General features: G+C 38.8%; 2 protein-coding genes across 17 annotated transcripts in view; one reads left to right on the top strand and one right to left on the bottom strand.

The window, feature by feature from the left end:
• The window catches only part of mast4 (microtubule associated serine/threonine kinase family member 4), a 90,166-nt gene extending 69,073 nt beyond the window's left edge, over window positions 1–21,093 (top strand). For 9 of the 16 annotated variants that reach the window (XM_034300843.2, XM_034300842.2, XM_034300838.2 and 6 more), the window contains 19 exons: window positions 957–1,058; window positions 1,906–2,038; window positions 3,345–3,412; window positions 4,371–4,462; window positions 5,311–5,519; window positions 6,773–6,911; window positions 7,045–7,177; window positions 7,510–7,675; window positions 7,763–7,864; window positions 9,275–9,400; window positions 9,899–10,011; window positions 10,715–10,836; window positions 11,697–11,914; window positions 11,997–12,170; window positions 12,646–12,872; window positions 13,004–13,126; window positions 14,243–14,379; window positions 14,561–14,745; window positions 14,840–21,093. In XM_034300843.2, the coding sequence (XP_034156734.2) occupies window positions 957–1,058; window positions 1,906–2,038; window positions 3,345–3,412; window positions 4,371–4,462; window positions 5,311–5,519; window positions 6,773–6,911; window positions 7,045–7,177; window positions 7,510–7,675; window positions 7,763–7,864; window positions 9,275–9,400; window positions 9,899–10,011; window positions 10,715–10,836; window positions 11,697–11,914; window positions 11,997–12,170; window positions 12,646–12,872; window positions 13,004–13,126; window positions 14,243–14,379; window positions 14,561–14,745; window positions 14,840–18,408 (6,138 nt within the window). In that variant the 3' untranslated portion in view covers window positions 18,409–21,093. The remainder of the gene's footprint in view (window positions 1–956; window positions 1,059–1,905; window positions 2,039–3,344; window positions 3,413–4,370; window positions 4,463–5,310; window positions 5,520–6,772; window positions 6,912–7,044; window positions 7,178–7,509; window positions 7,676–7,762; window positions 7,865–9,274; window positions 9,401–9,898; window positions 10,012–10,714; window positions 10,837–11,696; window positions 11,915–11,996; window positions 12,171–12,645; window positions 12,873–13,003; window positions 13,127–14,242; window positions 14,380–14,560; window positions 14,746–14,839) is intronic. The other 7 variants (XM_034300851.2, XM_034300841.2, XM_034300847.2 and 4 more) reach the window with 3 other exon arrangements.
• A 140-nt stretch (window positions 21,094–21,233) lies between these two features.
• cd180 (CD180 molecule) lies at window positions 21,234–25,877 on the bottom strand. Its single transcript, XM_026922323.3, has 3 exons — window positions 25,675–25,877; window positions 24,199–24,359; window positions 21,234–24,100 (listed from the first exon to the last, which is right to left on the bottom strand). The coding sequence occupies exons 1-3, from the start codon at window positions 25,765–25,767 to the stop codon at window positions 22,360–22,362; spliced, it is 1,995 nt and encodes a 664-aa protein (XP_026778124.2). The 5' UTR covers window positions 25,768–25,877; the 3' UTR covers window positions 21,234–22,359.
• Between the last annotated feature and the right edge of the window lie 1,248 nt (window positions 25,878–27,125).

Raw genomic sequence — 27,125 nt, 5'->3', positions numbered from 1 at the left:
CAAAATAATCATATAATCACCCCAAGTGTTTTATACCCTGCGTGGGCAATTGAAAGAATTAATAAAGAAATCATGTGATATGTTGATTGGCAGATTTGTCTTAAAAAACTATAAAACAATGATTAATTGTTTAGTATTGTTTAGTATTACCACAACAAATAGCCATTACCAAGAATTACTAATTTATAACACCAGGAAAATGAACATATTTGTGAATCATTAAGTCTGACTTTCCAGTATCTTTTTTATTAACAACCTGTTACTTCTACAATTACCGACTTCATTTTTAGTAACAATTATGAAATTAAAATAAATTAAAATGGATCAATACAACTTGTTACCGTTATTGTGGCGTTTTATTACCAATTTGTCACTGCTACGAGTATGACAATGCCAGAAGCAGCTTTCGCTAGCTAGCTAACTTTGGCTTAAAAACTTAATTGACAGAGAAGAAGAAAATGTCTGTCAAACAGTAATTAAATTATGATACAGCCTGGAAAATAGTCAGTTATTAAATAGCCAGCTCTTATTTCTGTTTATATGTAGGTTTGCTAGCAAAAAGTAGAGTATAGAAGCATAGAGTGAGGTAACTAGCTAGCTAAAGTACCTCAGGTGCAGGTTTGACTGATTAATATGTCTGAGTCAGTCGCTCACATTTCTAGATATCTTTATATTTTGCTGATATATACATGAAAAAATGGCCAAAAGATAATTTTATTTCATTTATAGTCAAGTATATCAATATATCCTATGGACAAGTGCTAGCTGTGCTTAGCATTGCTGTTCTAGAGACACAAAGGATTTTTTTTCCTGCCATATAAAAAGTTATACGAAAAGCGTAGAGAGACAGATGGAGAGGAGAATGATCCCATGTGAAAAGCTTTTAGGTATCTGTGTGTGTGTGTGTGTGTGTATTCCCAAATTACCCATTGCTAATTGTGTTACCATGTGCACAGTCCACTGAGAGATCCGAGAGTGCTGAGGTGACTTTCATTAAGGAACTGGTGAAGAAGATCCTCATTGTCATTGCCAGACCGGCGCGCCTTTTGGAGTGTCTCGTAAGTTCGTTTATTTGCTGCCGCATCACTTTTCCAGACATTTAGCTTCAAAGAACAAGAATATATTAGTTACCATTTTATAAACGGTCGTGTGAATAGAGACTCCTTGAGTCTGTGATGGGAGTATTAATTTGAGCAAAAGTGACAAGATATTTAAGGGATGGTAACACTACAAGCATCTGTTGCAATGCACACATTTTAATCTATTTCCTGGGTGTATACTCTCACTGGCCACTTTAGGAACAACGGTACCCAGGCTCATTAGTGCAATTATCCAATCAGCCATTCATTTGATGGCAGGAATGCAATGCATAAAATCATGCAAATACAGGTCAAGAGCTTCAGTTAATTTCACATCGAACATCAGAATGGGGAAAAATGTGATCTCGGTGACTTTGATTTTCACACATTTTAAAGCATTTACGCAGAGTGGTGTGACAACAATACATTGCATGAATGAGTAGGTGTCAGGGTGTTCCTAATAAAGTGGCCAGTGAGTTTAGTATAGAGAAATGACAATTGTTTGGTACGTGATAATCACTATATAACATGTAGTGCAAATTAAGAAAAGTTACAGTGTAAATAGACGACAAGATATGCCTCAGATTAATGATGTTCCTCAGAGTAGAGAAAATAAAATTCTTGTTCAGGCTGTACTAAGGTCTTTATAAATTGTGGAACCATTTTTGAGATAAATATACATAAGCAGGTTAACTTTGTTTATTTATTTATTTATTTTAACCGTAAATTGTAAGTCTCCAGAGTAAGGTTTATACATTGAAAAAATGAATAAAAATTTTTTTTTAAAAAAAAAAAGGAAAAACTGAAGTGTGATGTGTATCCACAGGAGTTTGACCCAGAGGAGTTCTATCACCTGTTGGAGGCGGCTGAGGGTCACGCCAAAGAGGGGCAAGGCATCAAGACGGACATTCCACGCTACATTATAAGCCAACTCGGTCTGACACGCGACCCTTTGGAAGGTAAGATGGAATTAAATTTTGTAAACACAGACATTATGTGTTCTTTGTGATATTTGTGATGTGTTCAGCAATTCTGGTGCTAAACTGTTGGTTGATGGCAAGGGTTCAAAAGAGCAAGAGCTTCTCTCACTCACCATCTTCCATTGGTGATCAACATCATATTAATGAGCACTCCAATGTAGAAATAGTGGAGATATTGGTGCAGAAGTTCCAGAACGCAATGCAGCTATTCAATGCAGTTGCTCTAAATCACAGCAGATACTCTGCTTAGCTAGTTAGCTATCTACAATATGACTAGTGAGGTGGTGGTATTAGCATGAAATTTGAAGCTTTGGATGCTGATCAGTTTGGGCAGATGAGGAGGCGAGATAGAGGGACAGACTAAACTGCTGCACCGCTCTCTTTAGGTAGAAATGAAGCAAGGGTTAAATCCTACCGCGCCACTATTGGCAGGCAGTCGAACGACATTGTGGGTAATGCTGGAAACCGTTAAGCAAAGTGAAAATAGACCACCATATCGATGAAAGAAGTTTAAACTAAAAACAGAATAAATCTCAAACGCCATTAAAGATCATATTAGTCATACAGGGTGGATTTTTCCTTTAAATCAGGAGGCTTAGAAGGAAGGATCATAGAAGGAAGTCTGTATTAAGTGTGTTCTCGATCTATGAGACAGACCTTCTTTAATGATCCTGTAATACCACATCCAAGATCGTCATTACCAGTAATTAGACCCACATGTAGCTCACCATCTTTTTCCCCCTCCATAAACCTGGAAGCTTCTCAGCTCCCTTGGCCAAATCTGGATTGCATCCAAAGCCCTTCAAGGCTCTCTAATCCTCAGAGGTCTCCCAGTACAGTGCTTGTAAGGGTTTAAAGTGGAGAGGGGCAGCTGTTTTGAAGTCTTTTTGCTGTGCTTGAGTCTCTTTTGGGACTCCCAAATCCGCCCTCTGGTTCATTACCTCCTGCTGTTTGCAGGTTAGCTGTGGGGCCTGATGTGCTGGGAATGAGCTCTGGGGTTTGTTTGGCACTGCAGTTTTCCACAAATGTCTCTTGACACGTGTTAAGATCCGTTCCCTGGATTTCGACTTCATTTAACCCATTTAGGAAACCACATGAGTCAGCTCATCAGTCTTATTATGTGGAAAAATGGGGTCCTTTTGTTTTAATTTACTTCCAAACACCGATCAAAAAGAGATGGTGCTGATGTAATCAAGTTCATACTTTTAAAAGGGATTTTGTTGTTTTTCTTTTTACTTTTTTTGTTCTGTGTTTTATTGCTTTCTTTTCTTTTTTCATTTTGCAGAAATAGCCCAGTTAACCAGCTACGACAGTGGAATTGCAGAAACTCCTGACACTGATGAGTCTGTGAGTGTAAGTAGTTTTGATGTTAACTGTGAAATAGTAACATAATATAAAAACAGTAATAGGATTAATATGATTTAAAGTTCAATAAGTACATATTGTGTTTTCAGTACATTCAAGTAGAGATATACATCAAGACTGGGATCCTGTGGAACACAACACAAAAAGTCCTAGGGCTCAGGGTTCTTGAGTGGCTCAGTAGAAAAGCGTTTGCTGTATGATCAGATGATTGCAAGTTCAAAACCCGGCGATGCCTCAGACATCCGTGGCCGGGAGCCCAAGAGAGCAAAATTGGTCCCACTCTCTGAGTGGTCGGTAAAAAGATGGGTGCAATGGAAATTTGGACTATATTTTCAGCATTTTTTTAAAATTTCAGATGGCAAGGAAAACTAAGGTCTATCTATAATATATGTGTTAAAGTAAAATGAACACACATCTATTAATCTTCAATGACCATTTTATCCTGATTAGTTGTTGCTGTGTTTAAATTACATATCCATTTATATTTTTGGGGGAAATAGACCCAAGTAAGTTCATTAGAAAATGTCATCTGCTTAGTTCTTTTTAATACTAATGATAATTCTACATAAATCCAACAAACATTCAAGTATTAGTTCCTGAGATATCACACTAACCACGAGAATCCGGAACAGATGCACGGACAACCGAGACAAATAATGCCTCCACCACCTAGTGGCAGAGATGTTTAAAAAAAAAAAAAAAAAAAAAAAACACGTGTGCACCTCAGCATTCTAATTTAGATATTTTCAAGGAAAAATATATATGGCTTGTGCTGAAATCTGCTTGAATCTGCAATTTTTTTCTTTTTTTTTTTTTTTTTTCTTTTTCTTTTTCTGTTAATGCACAAAAGTGAAAGCCTGTGTAACTGACTGTAAAAACCCACTGGCAAATTTCTCTTGTTGTTTGATTTTGATATTTCATGACACTTTTCTTGTTTCTCTTTCAGTCACAGAGTCTGAGTGCACCACTGCGACCCCGCCGTAAACCCTGTGAGATAGACTTCGAAATGATCAAACTCATCAGTAACGGAGCTTACGGGTAAACTCGGTCACCTTCTGTTATTTCCTTAAGGCCAGGTCCTTCACTCTGACTTATTTCATTTACTCATATCAGACTGAATTTATTTACCTGTTAAAAATATGCATCAGTATGATAATTTTTGTATTACATTTGAGGCAATAGATAGATAATAACAGATTAAATATGAACTTCTATATCACAATTTGTATATAATTTTATTAAGCATTTTTTTATTTATTTAGAATTTTATTGTGATAACACTAAATCTTTTTCATTTTATGAAAATATTACATAGACTTATTTTAAACACTATTTATGTATATGTGCATATTTTTGCATTCTTTTATGAAAGTCAAAATTGTTCGAGATATTAAGAAGAACTTGTCTGTATGTAGGACCTACGTATATGTAGTGTATATATGTGAATAAATGTTAATTTCACTCATTTGATGGTTATCTATAATATCGCTAATCGCAACAATCCAGGAAACTCTTGCTATTTCAGCATTAATCATTATATCATTAGGAAGTGTTTCAGAATCTATCCAACGATTTATGATTTACTATGGAGAGCTTTTTAACTGAAAGATAAACCTCTCCCTAAAAACCTGAAAGAAATGAAATTTATATTATATGTAGGATAAAAATGTATATATATATATATATATATATATATATATATATATATATATATATATATATATATATATATATATATATATATATATATATATATACATGGATGTGTGTGTGTGTGTGTGTGTGTGTATAGTTTAGAAATGATATGTTTAGAATAACCTATTTTCTGTTAACCTCGGCCGTTAATCTGTGACTAGAGAGATACTCATTCTTCCTTTGTCTCCCAGTGCTGTCTATCTGGTGCGACACAAAGAGACCAATCAGCGCTTTGCGATGAAGAAGATCAACAAGCAGAACCTGATGCTGAGGAACCAGATCCAGCAGGCGTTTGTAGAGAGGGACATCTTGACCTTCGCTGAGAACCCATTTGTGGTCAGCATGTACTGTTCCTTTGAGACACGCAGACACCTGTGCATGGTCATGGAGTACGTCGAAGGTAAGTGATTTTATCCGTACACACACTATGGGGTTTTCCATTCAGCTCTTGAATGGAACCTGAATGGAAATTAGAAATGGAAATTTGGGGAAAAAATTTATTGCAAAAAAATGTTCTAACACATGCCTGATGTGGACAAGTTTGTGTATGGATAAATGAGAGATGCAGAAAAGGAAATGCGTTTTCTGAAGAAATTATGACATAGGGGTCATATAGCAGGTCGCTATATATGCTATATTGTAGATATAGAGTATGTAAACACTTTCTGATGCTTACGAAGAAACATCACCGTAACCCTGGTCACAGACTCACAGATTCATTTTGCCTACTATTTGGAAATTTGCTTTAAAATTGTAACAAGTTTGAATGGAAACCCAGCTACAGATAGCAGTTCTGTAGGCGTTTTGAACTCTCTGATACTAACTGGAACCCTTGGAAGCCCGGTCCCCTTCCTCCATTTCATCTCTTGTCTCCTCTCGCATTTTCCCGCATGAAAGATGCGATTCTCTCAGTCAACGCAAATGGAGAATGTTTTGAGTTAGGTAATGTGAAATAAAATATATCAATACATGTTTATCTAACATTAGACAAGCATATAGTTAAATGTGCACTAGTCTTTTTTTTCTTTCTTGCTTGTACAAATAATCTGCAAAATATGTGGAACATAATTAAAAAAAATAATAATGTTTTAAGTAATACTAAATTATTAGTTTAATACCAAATAATGTTTTAATACAAAAGTATTATATGGCTGAGACAACCGGAAAACTGACTTGGCCTGGGATGCTTGTTTGTGTTTGAATGGGCCTCCTGTTAGTCATTTATATACACTCTACTCTATGTAGAACGTAGAGAGCGGAGCTTTGTGGACCTGGGCGGGAATGTGTGTGCGTGTGTGTGCACGCCAAAAAAATGACATTTTTAATGACTTTCCGCCAAGGTTTTTTGGTTAAGTAGTGTAAAAAACCCTGCACTTTTTCACTGAAAGAAAGTAAACTTTCCTCTTTTTTCTGAATGTAGACATTTATAGTGTCTACCTCTTAACTAAAAGAGACAAGCCGATGGTTACCGTATGACTCTGTATATACGCAGACTGCATTTTCTACATTAGACAAGCAGTTTGTGAAAGGACTATAGTGAAAATGTATCACTCTTCCCCCTGACCACCATACATATAGTATGTTCCTGTCTTAAACAATGAATGAGAAATGTGTTGATGCACAAAGTAAGTAGGAATTGTGGGCTCTTGGCAGGTGGGGACTGTGCCACTTTGCTGAAGAACATGGGTCCTTTGCCAGTGGACATGGCCAGAATGTACTTTGCTGAGACACTCCTTGCTTTGGAATACCTCCATAATTATGGCATCGTCCACCGAGACCTGAAACCAGACAAGTGAGTGTCTCAAACCATCTGCTGACCCTTTACCTGTCTTGTTTAGACTCTGTGTCTGCTCTGAAATGTTCAGTGTGTGTGTGTATTGTCTCTGTGATGTTTATTTGTACTGTGTCATGTTGAATCATTTCAGTTTGCTGGTCACTTCAATGGGACACATCAAGCTGACCGACTTTGGCTTGTCTAAGGTGGGCCTGATGAACATGACCACTAACCTCTATGAGGGCCACATAGAGAAGGATGCCAGAGAGTTCTCAGATAAACAGGTATAACTATACACCTCACCTTCTTCTACTGGCTTACATGTACCAGTTAGACAGTCCACTCCAGAATTATTGGCACCAATCATGAATAAACACTGGGTACATTGTTTTATGTAGTTAAATTTTTCCACAAAATACAGATTCCAAAATTATCAGTGCCCCAGCAATTAAGGTTTGGTGGAGTTTCCCTAGAATAATTGTGTGTAATGTTTGTTTTGTACAATCATTTTGCCCATTCTTTTGAGGCGTACCAATAATTCTGCACCTGGCTATTTAATTCTACTACAATTCTTATGTGAATGTAGCTTTTTCTTATCATATCTGTACTGTTATAGGTGTGTGGCACCCCTGAATACATCGCGCCAGAGGTAATCCTGAGGCAGGGATACGGGAAGCCTGTGGATTGGTGGGCAATGGGGATCATTCTCTATGAGTTCTTGGTAGGATGTGTGCCTTTCTTCGGAGACACTCCAGAAGAGCTGTTTGGTCAGGTTATTAGTGGTCAGTATCATTCTGCTCTTCTGCTCCGTTTCTATCATAGTGCTACAGTGTGTTGAGGGGTGTGTTTTTGCTTCTCTTTCTGTCCAGATGAGATAAACTGGCCTGAAGGGGAGGACGCACCTCCAGCTGATGCTCAGGAGCTCATCACACTGCTGCTCAGGCAGAACCCACTGGAGCGCCTGGGAACTGGTAGGATACTGATCACTGCAGTCGTGCAGTAACTTTTACAAGGGTTCCACCATGTTATTGGTGGCTGTATATTTAATTACATAATAAATAATTCCGTTTCTGTTCTTGAGAAATGTAAAGAGAAGTGAAATGACACATCTTCATGCTAGTTTCAGCCACCTAAGTCTTTGCTTATGGTTTTGCACCGCAAAGAACCTTCTGCAGACGTCTGAACAAAATCGCTGCTGATCTTCCCTCCTGCTGATTCAATCAAAACAAATCGAGACTAGCGTGACATTCAGCTAGACCTCACAGGAAATTGCATTGCATAATTTATGGCTACAAGAAAGCTGTAGAGAGATTGTTGTCAGAATAAAAAGTAACATGTGCTGTACAGAACAAATCGCACAAAAAAAGTTGAAGCTTTCTGGCTTTCTGGTGTTCCGGCATTTCGTTTATGTGGTTTCAGTACACATGCAGTAATTAAAGGTGCAGTCTGTGATTTTCAAGGCAGAACAGTGTTTGTAAGATTTGCTGAAGTACAAACACAGTGTGGCAGCTTCAATAAAATATCTGCACCCCAGTCTCTGTGGGACTCAGACTCTGTAAACAGAAGAGAAAAAACAATCTATGTGATCCAACAACATCCAACCAAACAGGATCGAGAGGCATCTTTTGACTTCAATAAGGTTTATTTGCAGATCACAGACCACAGAAGGCATGCCTTTGAGTTCATATACGAAGATATATGCATTTCATTAAATCCATATATGGAAGGGAGAGCCTTTAAGACTATAGATACAGATGTATAGATATGTGGGTGTATTTTGAGGCATTATTATTCATATATGTGCATGTATTTTCATAGAATTCACAACGTTCCTAAGATGAGCACAACATGAGTAGATCTGTAGGAAGAATCAGATTCCTAAAGTCATATTCTTAAATGTTTATAATCTCTATTAGCTCATGTAAATTAAGGTGACATGATTTCTAAAAGGTTATTCATAAGTTTTATACATTTTATCTTCAGGGTTAATGCTAGGCAGATGGTTACCATAAGCCAACTTGACAGAATATTTCAGATAATCTGTTTAAGTGCAGTTATAAACTATACCTACTCAGAAATGTTTGAATATGTGGAGTCACAGACCGTTTGTGCCACTAAAAGACACACCTAGCAGTCGGCTCCACCTCCCATTAAAAATTTAAGCTAACTTAAGCTATGTTCCCGAAATTTCATTTAGTACAAGCATTTGCATCTTTTCTTAAAACTGTATGGACAAACACATTTATACTTTTATACTGGTTATATATTTTAATTAGCTGTAAATTTACAGGTTCTTGAGTGTTTATCCTGTGTGTTTGTGTGTGTGTGTGTGTGTGTGTGTGTGTGTGTTTGTGTGTGTGTGTGTGTGTACTGTGTATCAGCAGGAGGAGCTTATGAGGTCAAGCACCACCAGTTCTTCCACAGTCTGGACTGGAACAGTCTGCTCAGGCAGAAGGCTGAATTTATCCCCCAGCTTGAGTCCGAGGATGATACCAGCTACTTTGACAGTCAGTGTGTGTGTGCGTGTGTGCGTGTGTGCGTGTGTGCGTGTGTGCGTGTGTGCGTGTGTGCGTGTGTGCGTGCACCTTTATACACTTGTCTGTGTTCTTGTGTGTCTTCCTGTGTGTGCATTATTGTGTCTATGCATTCTTGTGTGTGTGTGTGTGTGTGTATTTCTGAGTCATTGATGCATGAGGAACAGAAAATGTCACAATGTGTCTGCATGAATGTGAACAGTGTCTGGTTTATTTGTGATCTTTACTGCACATTCCTGATATAGAAACATCTTTAGATCTGTTTTTTTGTGCATATTTATAATTAGAATGTGCTACAGTCAAAATCCAGAATTATTGGCACACAAGACAATAAGCAAAAATGATTACACACAACGATTCCATGTTTCCACTCAAACTCACTCATACTTCTACTCATACATTTCTGAATTTCTTATATTTAAGTAACAAAGCAGTGAATTACAATTAAAGCTCTTTATGTTTGTTTTTTAGCCCGATCTGAAAGGTACCATCACTTGGAAACTGAGGAAGAAGAGGACACAAATGATGAAGACTTCAATGTGGAGCTGCGCCAGTTTTCCTCTTCCTCACACCGATTTTCTAAAGTGAGTTTCCTCCCAGGCAGCAGCATTCAGCACACAAATACGACTGGGACACATGACCATATAATGTAACCTGACAACGAAAGTATGAGCCTGGACATTAAAATATGAATCAATTTTGTACCGAATCTTTTATTTCCCCTCCTTTTCCATGTAATGTAATTTTTGTCATATGACCCACTACACACACACACACGTCAGGTAACAAACAGCATAATTACATTGTACTTCAGTGCTCTTAATGTGTAATATCTGTAGGACTAAAGACATAATCTAAGTCATCTGTCTCTGAATCTCAGCATCACCTCTTGTCATTGAACACAGCATTTTCACACAGCCTTTCCTTCTCAGACGGTTTAGAAACACAAGCACAACAAACATTCCAGGATATTCTGGCTTGTAGACGAGTGTTTTTTTTTTGTTTTTTTTTGGAGCAGCGCAGTACTGATCCAAGAACACTGTCACATGTGCAGTGCAGATTTGTCAGTGTGTCAGAAAAAGCTGACAATATTCTTAGATTCATATCTTCTGCCTATATGCTGTGTCATGTACATTATACAAATGTTGCAGTTGGTTTTAAGGCTTCATTTAATACATTAGCAATTATTCCAAACATGTCGTTAATTTTTTTTTCCATATCTGGTATGGTGAATGATTCAAAAGTCCTTTCGTGTGCATGTGTTATGAATTAAATTACTTCCTATAGGTATACAGCAGTCTGGATCTGTCCCGTGGGCAGCTGGAGGAAAAGGGAGAGCAACCGGAGAAGAAGAGTGAGAGCCCCCTCACTGTCGACTCGCTCAGCTGGACTCCAGACTTCACTGAAATGTAAGTTATACTCTGGAGGTAAATCAAATTCAACGGAAATGGTTGCACTGTATTTTACAATGGGGACCCAGTATTTGATAATTAAGTATGTGTTAACAACAAGTCATTTGTGGTACATAGTTTGCAAAGTGAATTTTAAAGTACTTAATAACTTGTGTGATATCTATCAGGTTTGGGAAACTGTGCTTAGTGTTACAATTCAATAATTATTCACAGTTTAGTAGTTAATAATATAGTAAGTAATACCAAAGTGCTTCAGTAAATATATACATATCTGACTGAAAACAGTAGGAAAGTCCAGGCACCAAATGTATAATAGTAGGAATTATAGGAAAATAATCAACAACTGGGTGGTGTGATGCAGCCCTGAAGTTGATTATTTTCCAATATCAGCATGTCCTATAGTTACACCACATTAATTTGCCAACGATTCCAATTTTTATTCATTAAATAATGAATCATATATTTATCTGTTTTATAGTTACATTTAACATTGTGAAACATCTGTGAAACAAGCTGGCTATGTTAATCACTTACATTATAGCTGGTACAATAAGTAATTACTGCACTGTGAAATAAGATACCTCCCCAGAACCTGATCCTGAATTTATAATGCTGGAAAGATTTTCACTAAGAATTCTTGATATATTGGATCTGAATGGACTTTTTGAAAATGTAGGGCTTCATAATTCATAATGAAAAGAGGAGAAGAATTTTTTTATATTCTGCTTAAATTAACAATAGACCTTATCCCAAGTCAGCTTGACTATATTCAAGTAGTTTCTTCAGCTTTTATATTTATCTATGTGTTGCACTGGTGATAACTGTGATGTTACATCCAGTCACGTTTTTGTGGCCAGACCGTCCCTGTCCCACTCGTCTGACATGGAGAGCACCAGCACGGGCCGACACTCAGGACTCCTGCCGAAGTTTGCCATTTCAGCAGAGGTGGAGAGCTGCGAGAGTTCGCTTTCCCTGGACAAGCCCGGTAAAGTGTCCTTCTCTGTCGGAGAGCTTCCTGAGGACGAGCCTGACGCCACCACCCCCTCCAGCCCAGTCAGCAATGCCACCCTGTCAGGTACTGCCTTCGTAGCCAAACAGATTTAGTTCTTAATGTAACAATTTAAAGTTTATAAAGGTTTTTTTCTGTGTTTGAACAGGCAGTTTCTCTGAACACCTGGACCAGCTGATATCACGGCCAGAGGGAGTGGACAGTCCAGACACTGCTAGCAAGCCATCCACTGACGCGATCAGCCATTTGACCTCCCCGAGACCAGAGCCCAGCATACCTAAATCATCGTCCACCAGCGCTCTGTCTCTCATGATCCCTGCAGGTGAGTGTGTGTGTGTGTGTGTGTGTGTGTGTGTGTGTGTGTGTGTGTGTGTGTGTGAGTGTGTGTGTGTGTGAGTGTGTGAGTGTGTGAGTGTGTGTGTGTGTGAGTGTGTGAGTGTGTGAGTGTGAGTGTGTGTGTGTGTGTGTGTGTGTGTGTGTGTGTGTGTGTGTGTGAGGGGAGTAAGCATATACCTTTTCCCTGCAGAGTGGGTTGAAGATTTGTCAGAGAGAGATGAAAGATCTTTTAAATTACCATACCTTATCTCCAGCTGTGAGTTTTCCATTTTGCTCATAGCTTGTGGCTAGACAAGTATAGAGAGCTCGGTGTGCAGAAAAAGGATGTGGAACAACCATTAGTTAAACACTTTTTGTCATTGTTAATAGAATAAAGAACAAAATGATTATATTGGAAGACACACATAGAGGATCGTACTGTTAATTGTACATTCACCAGTGCACTTGTATTCTTCCTGCAGATGTTTTCGGCACATCCCCACTGGCCAGTCCCATGTCTCCACACTCCTTGTCATCAAACCCCTCCTCTAGGGACTCCTCCCCAAGCCGAGACTCCTCTCTCTCTGCTGCCAGCTCACGCCAGCCAATCATCATTCACAGTTCAGGGAAGAAGTTTGGCTTCACACTCCGAGCTATTCGAGTCTACGCTTGTGACAGTGATGTTTACACTGTCTATCACATGGTCTGGGTAAGAGCTTGTTCAGCTATTATAAGCTAATCAGAGCAGTTCAGTATTAGACTATTTTTACTATACATATTTACTACACTGTCCTTCTTTACCTGTCAGTACTTTGTCTTAACTGTAATTTTGTTTGTCAGAATGTGGAAGACAATGGACCTGCTCAGAAGGCTGGCCTCAAAGCTGGAGACTTGATCACTCATGTCAATGGGGAAACAGTCCATGGACTGGTCCACACTGAGGTGGTAGAACTGTTGCTGAAGGTGAGAAGACTGCCCTTGCTACATTATCACCTTTAAGAGTAATGGTAGTTTAATCCTAATCTAACCCTGGTGGTGTACATCAGAACTGGGCTCCTGGGACTACAGGACATTAAAAAAAAAAAAAATGGTGGTTGAAATGCAGAGCACATATGTAGAACCCAGTGTGTACGAAGGGCTCGGGAGGCAGGTGGACTTTGACAGAGCTTCGGGGCTCTCATTTTTTCCCCCTAACTAGCGCTTTTCAGCGTGCTTTCAACAACTCAATAGAAAAAGCAAAATAAAACACAGTACCAATATTTCAGGGCTTTTGCCTTGCTCAAGTTCACTAATACTTCCCAAGCTCATGCTCCAGGACACACAGGCGAGAATCATGCGTTACCTGCCCGTTGAACCCTTCTTTTCTGTTCGCAGCTAACACTCAACCACACTCCTGCTGCCACAACATAGCTGGTGTCACCAGCTACTTACACGTTCCTCCATATTTTTTCTAAGAAAGAAGATGGCTTACAACCTACCCTTGTATCATCTACTAGTTCACTGTTTCAAGGGTTACAAATTTGCAGGATTAAAGTTCACCTAGACGCAAAACAAAATTACTAGCTACTGGAAACTATGCCAGACCCTCAGCGGTCACCTTCCCCCTTGTGCACTTTCTCGGAGGCAAGCTCCAAAACTACTCAGGCCTTCTCAGCCCAGATGCACTGACCATTAAAAAAAATATTACACAAGGGTACAAACAGAAATAAGCGAAGGCTCATTTCTGAATTCTCTTTTACGGTATGATTCCATTCTTAGATAAACTGTTCTAGCTCAAGTCAGACTTAAAATCAGAGTTAAATATTTTGGTTTACAATGTTTTCCACATAGTTGGCTACAGTCTTCCAGTAAGTTGTCAGGATGTCATCTGTATCCATATTTGACAACTGGAAATGCCACATAGGAGGTTTATCGGAAAAAAAAAAAAAACCTTCTGAAATTGCCAAGGTCTAGGCCCCATGGCTCTAGTGTCGGCCATGGCTCTAGTGTCAGCTGTTGGCCATGACTCTAGAATATCTGTATCTCTATAGGTAGACACAAGTATAAAAACAATCAAGTAAAACCTCTCTTTGTTTTTAGAGTGGAAGCAAGGTTGCCATATCCACTACTCCTTTTGAGAATACTTCAATCAAAACGGGTCCAGCTAGAAGGAATAGTTATCGAAGCAAAATGATAAGGAGAACCAAGAAGCCCAAGAAGGAGAAGACTCAAGAAAGGTACAGCTTTTTCTTTTGCATATTGAAAATTCATTCAGTGTAATGCTATATTATACATTCTAATGTAATTATTTTGTTTAATTTATCCGTGGGGCTGTTGCTTATTTCACCACTAGCTTTATTTATATTACATGTACTCTTAACATAGCTCAAAACACTTTCAAAACCTTTGCGTTCCCAGACGACGGTCAGTATTCAGGCGCTTTGCCATGCAGCCCTCTCCACTGCTCCACACCAGCCGCAGCTTTACCTCCTTAAACCGATCACTGTCCTCAGGGGAGAGTCTGCCAGGATCCCCCACACACAGCCTGTCTCCTCACTCCCCCACTACCTCCTTCCGGCCCACGCCGGACTTCAATCAATCAGGTCAGGGCCATACCTTTTGAGAGTCTACATATTACCAAGTTGGTTTGTTTGAGTTGCTTTTTGTTTACACAGCAATGTTATTTTTCATTCCCAGGTGGCACATCCTCTCAGAGCAGTTCCCCCAGCTCCAGTGCACCAAATTCTCCCGCCGGCTCTGGCCATGTCCGTCCTAACACTTTGCACGGTTTGGGCCCCAAGTTGCCTGGGCAGCGGCTTCGTCAGAGTCGCCGGAAATCAGCAGGGAGCATCCCACTGTCCCCGCTGGCTCGAACACCTTCCCCAACCCCTCAGCCCACCTCCCCTCAGCGATCTCCTTCCCCCTTGCTCTCTCACTCAGTGGGAAGCTCCAAAACTACTCAGACCTTCTCAGCCAAGATGCACTCGCCTCCTACAATTGTCAGGCACATGGTGCGCCCTAAAAGTGCTGAACCCCCTCGGTCCCCACTTCTTAAGAGGGTTCAGTCAGAGGAAAAGCTCTCACCATCCTACACAGGGGACAAAAAGCACCTTTGCTCCAGGAAACACAGTCTGGAGGTGACCCAAGAGGAAGTTCAGGCTGGGGTTGGATCCGGAGGTGAGCACACACTTCAGTGTGTGGAGGAGAGCTTTTGTGAACTTCCCGCCATCACCCGAGTAAGACCTGCCGAGCAGGGCTGCCTGAAACGGCCTGTGACTCGTAAGGTTGGTCGCCAAGAAATGGTGGAGGACCTTGATAAAGAGAAATTGAAGGCCAAAGTGGTAGCAAAAAGACAGGACTGGCATGAGAGACGAGAATCTCTGCAAAAGCAAGATGCTATTCAAGAGGGTGAATCTACCCAAAGCACCACTGGGTGTTGCACTGTTGATAACAAAGCTGCCAATGCTACAGTAAAAGATGTTCTATATAAAAAACTAAACACACGAGCATGTGAAAGCATTGCAGACTCCATGAGCAGCACTGGGGACTCTGCCTTAAATGAGGGTATAAGGTCAGCCCCAACCCAGTCAGACCGACAGCTGGCTTGGCAGATTAAAGAGAGCAGTAAACCAGACAGGCTTGATTTCAAAGCTCCCAATATGGAATTTGCTCGAAAAAGGCAGTCCTTTGAGGAGCGTGAGGACTGTATGTGTCGAATCACCCCTGGTGTTCATGAAAGCCTTCACTTTAATACCACTAGGTCCAAAAGTCTCCAGCTGGATTCTGCTGGAATCACCACATCTGGAATCAACACAGATTCCTTGAGCCCTAAGCTATTCAGTGGGCGAGGGGAGAGTGCTGTAGAGAAGCTTCAAATTATCTCGTCCACTGAGGGGTCTATCAGAAAGACTTCATCTGAGTACAAATTAGAGGCACGACTTGTGTCTTCCCTGAAACCACTGAAGGGAACACTGGACATAGGACTGCTCTCTGGACCCAGGATCTCCAAAACTGATACATGTCTCTCAAGAATAGCCAGCAGCCAAGGTGACAGTGGTGGTCTGGTCGGAGCTCTGCAAAACCAGAGTGAAAAGCAGCCCCAGATCCCCACAAATAAACAGACACAGACTGCTGTAGAGATGGAAAGTCTTGGTGCTTTGAGCAGCAAAAATGCAGGAAAAGAAGAACCCACATGCAATAGAGACAGTGTTGTTGGTTCAGTTAGCCATGAAGGCACTCATGACAAAAATAAGCAGGGTGAAGGAATCAAGTTACAGGCCATATCCAGTAAAATGGAGCCAATAGATTTGTCAGCAGGTGGAAAACCAGAGACTAAGTTGAAAACAGTTCAGGAGATGAGGCCTGCTCGACACAGTACTCATTTTGCTTGTGGGAAAACACCCTCAATAAGGGAGGTCAGCAATGAAGACCAAGATGATGAGATGGAAAATCCAGAGGAAAAGCCTACCCTGCAAAACAACACTGTAGAAACAAAGATGCCAGTGACCCGTGACCAGGTCATTAAGCAAAACCCATCCATACCCTCAGATCTCTGTGGTGTTGATAAAGATAAAAATGTGAGAGAGATCCTTGTCAGTCCACAGAAGTTGGAGCAGGCTGTTGTAAATAACAGCCAAATAACCATGGAGAAGGACAGAGCACTGAATACACTGGGCTTAACTGTGGTTCCACAGGAGGTTCATCAGTCTAAAACCGTCAGAGACAATGCCACAGGAGCTCGGAGCTCAACAACAGCTTTGGCGCAGACTTTGCCTCCAAAACCAGACAGAACATTTAGTGCACAAAAGTCAGGATTGGATTCAAAAGGCGGGATTGGCGCAAGTGATGAGAAGAAACCAGAAAGCACAGCTCAAAACATACGTAAGATTTCAGAGACGATACAAGAACAGACAACAGCAAGTAGCACACCAGTGTTAAATGTGAAATCAGAACAGATTCACTCACAGAGTTCAGTAAAAGAAAAAGTATCTGTTCCACAGAGTTCAATTTTAACCTCCATGTCAACCACTTCTTCTACAGCAGCTTCACCAGCACCAGATATCAAGTTACCTCCAGATCCACCTCTTCAAACCAAACAGAATAAAAACAATGCATCTACCAAAGGTGCTCCTCTTAAGACCACTTCTGCTGTGGTTCTCCAGTCACCACAGCGTGTACACAAAAGCCCACAGCCACCTGTTGAAGTCAAATCAGACAGCACTGCAGTTAAACAATCTCAGCAAATAACATCGACAACACTAACCAATTCTGTCTCAGGAAACAGACAGAAAAGCTTAGATCCTCTCTCCAAAGAAGATGGCAGTGTCAAAACACAAAGTGCTAGGGTGGAAGATGGCAAAACGTACAGTTCTCAATGTCAGGAGCCATGTGCAGTCAAAACTCAAATCAAGGACAAGGATCATAAGACTTGGATGGTTCCAGAAGGGTCAAGTGATGAGTCCAAAACTACATCATCTAATGATAAAATGCCACAAAACATAGCAGTTTCGAAAGAAGATGCAAAATGCACTATGCCAAATGAGACTAATAATACTGCAGAGGTCAAAAATGACAGCGTAAAGTGTGTCCTAGCTACTACTCAGTCGCTCCCCAGCAAAAAGTCAAATCAGGATTCTGGTGCCAAAGGCAGTGAAAAAACTAGCAATACTGTGCAAGTTCAGTCAGCAAACATGTTTGAAGAAAAGCTGAAAGTCAAGAGTACTCCAGATGTAGCCAGTCAGAAGAAGGAGGTTGTTAATGCAACTAAAAAACAACCGCAACAATCAGGTACTAGTTCCACTGGAAAACAAGGCCTGTCGAACTCCAAGAACAAAACCAAGTTAGAACCCCCTCCTGTTACACACCAGAGTGGGAAAGCCACTGAAGAAAGAGGAACGCAAGAAAGCAAAGCAACAGTGCAGATCATCAAAGACAATGCCGAACTAAAACCAAAGGAGCAGAGAGAGTCCACACTTCTTACATCAAAAGCTCAACCACAGAGAGAGAACTTGCCTCAGACAGGCCCTCGAGTTGGTTCTGTACCTGTACCTACTGTTAAGGTTCACACACCAAGTGGATCTCCTACATGCAAGGGCACTGGGGCCACAGTGGAGACCTCAAAGTCATCAGACTCCTCGCAGAAAGTTAACCGTAAAGACTTGCAGAAATCCACAGCATTGGTGAAGGATGGCGCAGCACCAGAGCAAGATTCACCTCACGCCAAGCAGTCCAAAGATCTGCCCCGAGGTTCGAATAATAAAAAGTGACGGTGGGATGTCGATGGTTGCCAAATCACCTTTTGTAGGAAAGACTGCAAGGCAATCTTTTTTTTCCCCCATGCATTGTATTATAGCACCTTCCATTCTGAGGACCGATGAAGCTGTTACTTCAGTGTATCGTGGAGGGCGAGAGCAATGAGTGCTAGTGTGTATGCTAGTCTATAGTATGTTTCTGAAAAATTCTAAGTTTGAATGTACCTGATTTGCTGCTGATTATCATTTTGTAGTTTTGTGCATCACAGGAAAAGAGGACATGAGGTATATAGAAAAGATGTGTGCAATCCATTTGACATCGAGGGATTTGATGCCTTTGAGTCATAAATGAACTGTGCCAATTTAGATACCAAACAAGAACTCTACGTATTGTTTAGGAGTCGTTGGAATCACACTGCATTTCGATTCATTAAAAAATAAGAAGCATTTCTCAATCCATATGAAGGTTAAGTAAATTGCAACGGTTTTGTTCACACTTAAAAAGCCACAGACGAAGTATTTGTAGCAATGGTGCTGATCTATCAGCACACACTCTTCACTCTTCAAGTAGAAAAAAAATGCCACCCATTGTTTTCGTCTCATTGTTGTTATTCTCGTTCTTGTTTTCTTTGACCTACTTAAAGGCAAAGTTTGTTTTGGGCCGAGGGAATGCACATTTATCCCGTGCTTCTCACCTAGAACTATTTTATAATGGAATCATCTTAGGGTTCTGGTTTCATATCTAGTGGAAGGGGCCTTAAAGTATTTTTGGGCAGTCCAGCTTGCTGTTCTTAGCAGGTTGTGTCAAAATTCACATTCCTTTCACATGCATTTACTAAATACTCATTTTTATGCAATGTACTGTACATAAAGCAATGTTAATTGTACAAACGCTGATCTGTCAGATCAGGACTTTGATTCTGAATATGAGTGTTGTGTGTTTTATATGTATATATTTTGCTATGTCATATATGTTTGTATACGGTAATGTTTGTTGCTCAGCGAAATTTTCACGATGCCATCTGAAATAAGCTAGTCAAAATATAGAAAAAGGCAAGATCTTGGCCTCTGATATGATCTATACTTGAAATTACACAGGCACTAAAAGCAGTAATCGCACTCATACGCAATTGTGTTTTAGGCAAAGGCTAAAAACACCTCAGATGTCCTCTGATTGTTGCTGATTAACTAAATGATAGAACAGAGGAATGTTAAATAGTGCAAAAGCTCTATTTTTAAAAAAAAAAAAAAAAAAAGAAGTGAATGTTAAAAAGTTTGCAACCCTGTGTATTATAATTATGATTATTTTCCCCTTTTCAACACATTTTTCACGTAAGGATTTTAGGGCTATTTTTTCCATTTGGCCACCTGCAACTGTAAACCACATCTCGAGGGTTAAACGGTGGCCACGTTTATGATCAGTCAGGGTGGACTTTCACAGTCATGATGTTCAGCTAGTGTTCCTGTGTCCTGTCTCGTTTACTGCCCATAAGTTGCGCAGTCAGTCAAGTACAATGTATAATACTTATAAAAGTGGGACGTGTAATAATAATCTAGTGTTTTTGCACTGTCCGTTAGCTGTACCTTTAAGTCCATGACTGAAATATACTGTCAAATTCATCTGTTTAAAATGTGACTGTAATGTGTGTATCGTCTCTGAGTCACCTGAGTCATTTTGTAACACTTTCACATGCACAGTAATGACATGAAACATTAAATAAGATGCTATTTGATCATTTTTGTGTGTGATATGTGCTCTGAAATGACTACAGTAATCAGTCCTTTATGTCATATAAACTTAACTGACAAGATATTTTAGTGACGTTGCCGTAAAATAGTCTAATCTATTATATTAAAGTGATATTCTAGTTATCTGTAGATTGCAAAAACTATACAATGCTTAGGAGTTGAATGTGAAGTCAAACAAGTCAAGAAATTATAATTATAAAGTGATTAATGTTAAGAAAAACTAATGAATTTGAGAGATTTTAAGCGGTATTAGCAAAATCAGAAGTCCTCATGAAGCTTCGCAAATGTAGTGTTTGTAGCATGAGGAGACAAAACGCACCTTATCGTTAATGTTACTTTGCATTTGGACGAAAAGATAACGAATAATGAAGGACAAGACCATTAAAGGAATGTGAATGTTTAACAGGGCATAAATATGGTCAAACTACAAACGTTTATTCAGTAGATTGTCTTTCAGTCCCCTTGCCTTTTTATTCAGATGACTAATGTAAAATCCTTAATTAAGCACATTTCTTTGTTTACAGCGAATTCCTGGATGTATATTTTGAATATTGTGTTATTAATTTGCCAAATTTGTGTTCCACGTCACAGGACATTGCGATCGTAGTGTTTGCATGGCGTCCTTCTCCAGCAGGTTGTGCAGTCTAAGATTGTCAGTCTATGGTATAGTCAATCTATCCATCGTGAATCTGTTGGGTCTTAAGCGTCCAGCATATTTTCTGAAATTTTCTTTTCTGTCATCCATTCTGTGAAGCTAGTGTTTGTATAAATGGCCCTGCTTCATCGTCTTCATCATTGTCTGTCTTTAGAATCTGTGCAATAAGAAATGTGGTTTTGAGTTTTGTATTTCACCCAATGGAAGCTCTTTGGATGTCATAGATGTTGTATTCTATACAAATATTTATACTTCTAAAAATTGTATAATTCTGAAAATAAACAGGCATGACATTACGCTTCTGTCTTCCTTGAAGTGCGGTATAAACCATCATTACTGCTCATTTCTGCTTAAATAATTGTTTATTTAAAAATAAGTGTTTATTTAAAAACATACATAAATGACATGTCTATCAACTCTTACCTATTATCCCTACATGATTTTATCATTTCTAATCACTCAAAATGGGAACATTTTTTTCAAAATATTTAAAATATTTGATGGCGGGGCAAAAATAAAAATCAGCCAAGTATTAGGCAGATCTGTGCTACCATATTTATTTATTGGAGCCATTAGAGTTTCTTATTCCACACACAGAACCCCAAACCAGTTATACATAGTTCAAATGTATAGTAATAAAAACAAATGTATAAAATAAAACAATAACTTACGCGCTGTTAAAGAAAAATAGTGATCAAGGACAGGACACACCAAAGTAACAGTAAAATGTCTACTGTATATTTATGTATGGGGTTTAAATAATTCTACAATCAGCATGTTTCATTTTTAATTTTTAGATTTTCTTTAAAATATATACAAACAAACTTTTCAGAACAGTTTATTGAAAGGACTAATATAATATTGGGATACTGTATGTTCGCTACAGTAATATAAAAGATGGTTTAGTGTGTGTTTATTAGTAGCACAATCTTGGAAAGAATATAAAAATATATTCCAGGGTAAACACTGGCAAAAGCTAACTTCACCATCTCATCAGTATTAATTAATTAATTAATTTAAATTTTTTGAGAGATGCCTAATACCTAGCCAGATAGCTAAACACAGCACTGGATAGTCAGCTAAAAATTTTAGCATAGCTAATATTAACTCTCCAGTATTAACTATTTGACTTTAGTGGCTAGCCAAGTTTGCTAAAAAGCTAGCTAATGTAAGTCTAAGTATCATTTCAAGAAAAACAGGTACTAGCAAGCTAGCGAATGTAAATCTAGCAAGCAAGCTAATGTAAGTGAGTACATTTAACTAAAATCAGGTACTAGTAAGCTAGCTAATTTAAGTCTAAGCATCATTTAACTAAAAAAAGGTACTAGCAAGCTAGCTAATTTAAGTCTAAGCATCATTTAACTAAAAAAAGGTACTAGCAAGCTAGCTAATTTAAGTCTAAGTATCATTTAATTTAATTAAAACCAGGTACTAGCAAGCTTGATTACATGGTAGGGATTATCAGTTTACATATATTTTGTATAATAACATAAATTTGCAAATAACTTTTTCACCAGTGTGATAACGGCATGATATACTGTATATTTACTACCATATTTTTTCTACAGTCTTGAGTAGGGTCTGTATCGTGCCTGAATTTTCTTCACACAATACAACAGAGATATTATAATCACGATCACTATTGCAATTCCGAGGACAATCCCCAATGTTCTGTTTGAAAAGATGCACTGCAGATCTACGTCTATAATCTTCTCATTTGTGGCATCACAACATGTCTTTTCTATGTGTTTCATTTTGCTAACATTTTCTTTAACCCACAGAATAAACTGATAATTAGTACAATTGCAGGCCAGTGGGTTGGAGCTCAGATCAATGCTACTGCTTGTCCCTAAGTCTTCAACAATTTTAACATCCACGACTGTAATTTTATTGCTGGCAAAGTTGAGTTGGATCTGGTTTAGTGAGTAGAAATCAGTGAGGCTGAGTTTAACTAGCTGATTTTCGCTGAGATCTACATTTTTGAGATTAGCAAGATTTTTAAAGACATTTTCATGGATTTCTGTGATGCCACATGAAGAGAGAACCAGGATCTCCAGAAGAGGAACATAATCAAAGCTCTTTGTTTTTGCAAGAACGCCACCCTGTATAGTGTTCCCTTTTAGGTTTAGCACTCGTAGCTTTGTCAGGCCTTTCAGTATGTGAGCATTGTCCAATAGTTTTAAGTTTGTGAATGAAAGATTAAGAGTTTGAAGATTTTCTAGATTGATAAATGGAGAGCTGCTGTTGAGGACGTATTTGGTGTGGGTGCAGTCAAGATGCTTCAGGTTTGGAGTGGTGTTAAATGGCAGTGGCTCCCAATTCATGACAAAATTATAGCTGAGATTTAGGAATTTTAGTTCTCTGAGACCAGTCAGTTGTTTGTTGCAGCAGAAATGTCCTGTCCCCATGCTATTATGGCTAAGATGTAGCTCCTCCAGATAGGACAGAGGTTCTAAACAGTTTTCATTGAAGTTAAGAAATTTTCCGTTTCCACTCATGGACAAATACGTCACCATGGGGAAGCTTGCAGCTTTAATGTCACACATGTTATGAAAATAATTCTCATCTAGTACCAAGTGAGACAGCATGGACAGGTTGGACAAGCTGGGTGGAAATGCTGAAAGGTGTGCTCTGGTTAAATCTAACTTCTGAATTTCTGAGAAACATCTAAAGCTTGTGTTTGTGAGATCACGAAAGTGTAGCAGCTGAAAATCTACATCAACCACTGATATGTTACAGAAAGACTGAAGCTCGGCCAGCTTGATGTAGGTCTTAGGGCTGTCCTCATATACCCCTAAGTAAAGCTTGTTAGTTTTCACTCCCTCTAACCCCTTCAGCAGTACGGAAATGTTCATTTTTTTGAAGCAACCACTAAAATCCAAGCTGCCCATGGCTAAGTTCTGAAAAGCATTCGGTTCGACATCAACGAGATCATTTCCCTTAAAGCTGATCTCCAGCCCGCTTGTTCTCTGAAGTTTCTCCATGTCAGCCATTTTTATCTTCTCAATCAAATTCATATCTAGAAGAAGCTTCTTCATCTGGTGCAACGGGAAATTCTCCAGACCATCTAAGCTGTAAATGTCACTTCCTCTAAGATCCAGAATCTCCAAGAATTCAAGATGGGCTGTCGGGATCTCCATGAGACTGCGTATCATTGACCCAGCTAGACTGAGGTATTTTAGGGCCAGCAGTCCTGAGAAAGCACTGTCTGATATGAAGTTCAGTGGGTTTGCTACCAAAATGAGACTCTTGAGGTTGAACTGATACTGAAAGACGTCCTCGTATATGAAATTAATGCTGCACCTGTGCAAATAAAAACAAATGCAAATAAAAAAGTGATTTTGTCAAATCTTAATCAGTACACTAAACTTCATGATTCAGGAGGTAACATTTCCTCTAACCTTGTTAAATCCAGTGAAACCAGACTCCTCAGTCTTTGGAAAGTTGAGTTGTATAGCGTTGGGAGGTAGTTGAAGCTGAAATCGAGAGTTTTGATGGAATCTGGGATCTCGTCTGGTACAAGCTGCAGGGCCAAACCACTGCAGTCAGAACTATCTGCAGTCTAAGGAACCAAAAAAAGGACAGAAATAGCACCATTTTTCATCAAAGTGTAGAATAATAACATACTGTATGTTCAAGTATACTAATGAATACTTGGACACTAAACTGTAGGTATATTATAAGCATACTGTTAATAAATAAAGAAAAAAGTCTTCCATACTGTTAGCATTGACTTTCTCTCATTTTTATGTGCTAACTGTTAGTTACACACAATATTACACACCGAGTTTATTACGTACTCCAATCCACAACCCAATAAAGAGGCGGCTCTATGTATTTATTATTACTTATGCAAAATACTTTCAAAATACCAGAAATCAGGACCATTTTACAAAACAATCTGCTAATTTACAAAAAAAAACAAAAAAAAAAACACGAAAACTGTCATTTTAACATTCTCTTAACATGCAAATGAGTATTCTGTGATTGGAACATTAAGAATTTTTTTCTTTTAATGTTTTAAATTAATGTTCTTAAAATATTAGTGTGAAAAAATTAGCTAACATTCTGCTATGTTTCTAAAACATGGTGGGAAAACTGAATATTCTATAGTTTGACCATTTAAAGTCAGTGTTTCAATAGTCAAAAGGGAATGATAGAAGCAGGGTGAAGAAAAGGAATACAGAAAAGCAGAACCTGTATTTTACCATTTCCTTTTCCATTGTGTTTCAGCTTCAACATAATGATATATACTATACTATACTATACTATCCTATACTAGTTAGCAAAAAAATGAAATATTTTACTGGAATTACCAGGAATTTTACTGATTTTGCTCCAACATGTAGCTACGAAACAGCCCATAATAACTTTGAGTATGGTATTACTAAAATAAGTACAAGTATTAACTTATATTTACTATACCTATATAAAAGTATACTTACATCGACTTTTTTGTAATATACCTACACAACCTGAAGGTTTTTTAATGTGTGTGTTTGTGTGTGTGCATGTTTTTATATCTTGGTGTGGACCAAATATCCTCACAAGGATAGGAATATCTGACAGTTTTGACCTTGTGAGGACATTTGGCTGGTCCTCACAAGGTCACAAGGAAAACTGTTCGCTTGCTTGCTCATTCATTCATTCATTCATTCATTCATTTACAGTTACTGTAGTTAAGGTTAGTGCTAGATCCAGGTTTAGAGATAGCATTAAATCACTGTCTTAATAAATATGTCACTGAAAGCTCCTCACAAGGATATGAATTTATGTGTGTGTGTGTGTGTGTGTGTGTGTTTTCACCAGAAAATGTAACCAGATTTAAGACAAGCTTATGGCACTTCAGCAGCTTAAAGAAGATAAAGCAAGCTTACCTGTATGCATTGCTTCTTCATCCAAGGTATCGTCTCAATACACGATATGAAGTAAATTCCAATTCCAACGCAGATATATAATGCTCTTCCCATTGTGCTTCAACGAGTAATAATTGTACAACACCTTGTATTTGAGCTGTTCACAGATGTTGCAGAGATGAATTGCAGAACCTGAAACTAAAATCATTCCCAATGAAAATCAACTAGCTTCCCTTGTGTGTCTCACCACACACACACAAAAAAGGAAGTTTATTGTTTGGACATTTTAAAGCTGAGTTTTAAGTAAGAGGAAACACTTCTTCAGTGTCGCTTCCTGAAATAAAATGGTTAGGTGTCATTTAATGAAGTTGTGTTTCAGAGTGGATGATGAATGTAAATGCTACAAGCTGGGTGACATAATGGCTGATTTCATTCCACACACACACACACACACACACACAAAATGCAGTAGAACAACTGCAGTGTAGAACAACTGTGTGTGTGTGTGTGTGTGTGTGTGGCTTCATGTCTCGCTCTGCTGTAGACCAATCTACCAACAGGGGGCACGATCACATCATCTTTACTCCGATCCTGTACAGGCTGTGAGCTGAGAGATCGTCTCAGTCCCACATTCCTTTGAGCTGACAGATAAAAAGGCCAGACGTGATCTTTTGCATATGAATAAAGCGAAACTTTTCAGGAGATCAGGCAAGGGAGCATATTTACTGCAGCTAAATGATTAATACAGGGAATGTGACGTGAGATTTAACAGCTTTATGTATTAACGCCGCTGGAGTTAATGGCTGTGTGTGATATATTGTGCATACATTTCATTAATCATTCCCTTCACCAAATGTAAATAGGGCTTCATATATTTGCATTACAATGTTTTTCTCTAGAAGGTGTGTGTATTTCGTGTGATTTATGCACATTTAGTTTAAGCATGATTCAGTCTATTTTTATTATACAGCATGCAATTCTTCATTAACACAAATGCAGCCTGTTTCTCCAAAAAGAAGAAAAGAGTAGAGAGAGAGAAAAGACAGAGTAAGAGGTACATTTTTAAAAAAATTAGTTCTTAGTTCTTAAAAATGAAAGGTGATTTCTTTCTAGCTTTCTTGGTAGAATTTGTCATTTTGCGCAAATAGGTTTGACAGCTTGGTCTTTTTAAAAGTAGTATACTTTACCAAAGGTGTTCTGATATAACAATGGTTTATCTAATTGGGAAGCTTGATCTAGCACTACATCTAGCCTGCAGATTATCACCTAACACCTTCAGACAGTTCTCCTGATTCTTTATAAAGGCATCTGGATAACATAATGGCAGTAAAGAAGACAAAATGCAGGACCTCTTGTTTTCTCCTGCTTGAGGCCCCCGCTGTCTGTAGAAACACCGCTGGTGACACGTCTAATATATAAATATCATACATCAGTATCCACTGCATCTGGGCAAATGACTCAAGTGCTTCATT

Source organism: Pangasianodon hypophthalmus, chromosome 27 (genome assembly GCF_027358585.1).
Source record: "Pangasianodon hypophthalmus isolate fPanHyp1 chromosome 27, fPanHyp1.pri, whole genome shotgun sequence".
NCBI classification, from domain to species: domain Eukaryota; kingdom Metazoa; phylum Chordata; class Actinopteri; order Siluriformes; family Pangasiidae; genus Pangasianodon; species Pangasianodon hypophthalmus.
The sequence above is the reverse complement of the archived record's forward strand: the minus strand, read 5'-3'. Positions and strand labels throughout refer to the sequence as shown.

Coding starts and splice junctions, on each gene's coding strand:
- cd180 (XM_026922323.3), bottom strand. CDS start 25,767: ATGGGAAGAGCATTATATATCTGCGTTGGAATTGGAATTTACTTCATA. Junction 24,360..25,674: donor TGAAGAAGCAATGCATACAG/GTAAGCTTGCTT, acceptor TTGGTTCCTTAG/ACTGCAGATAGTTCTGACTG. Junction 24,101..24,198: donor GTTTCACTGGATTTAACAAG/GTTAGAGGAAAT, acceptor TTATTTGCACAG/GTGCAGCATTAATTTCATAT.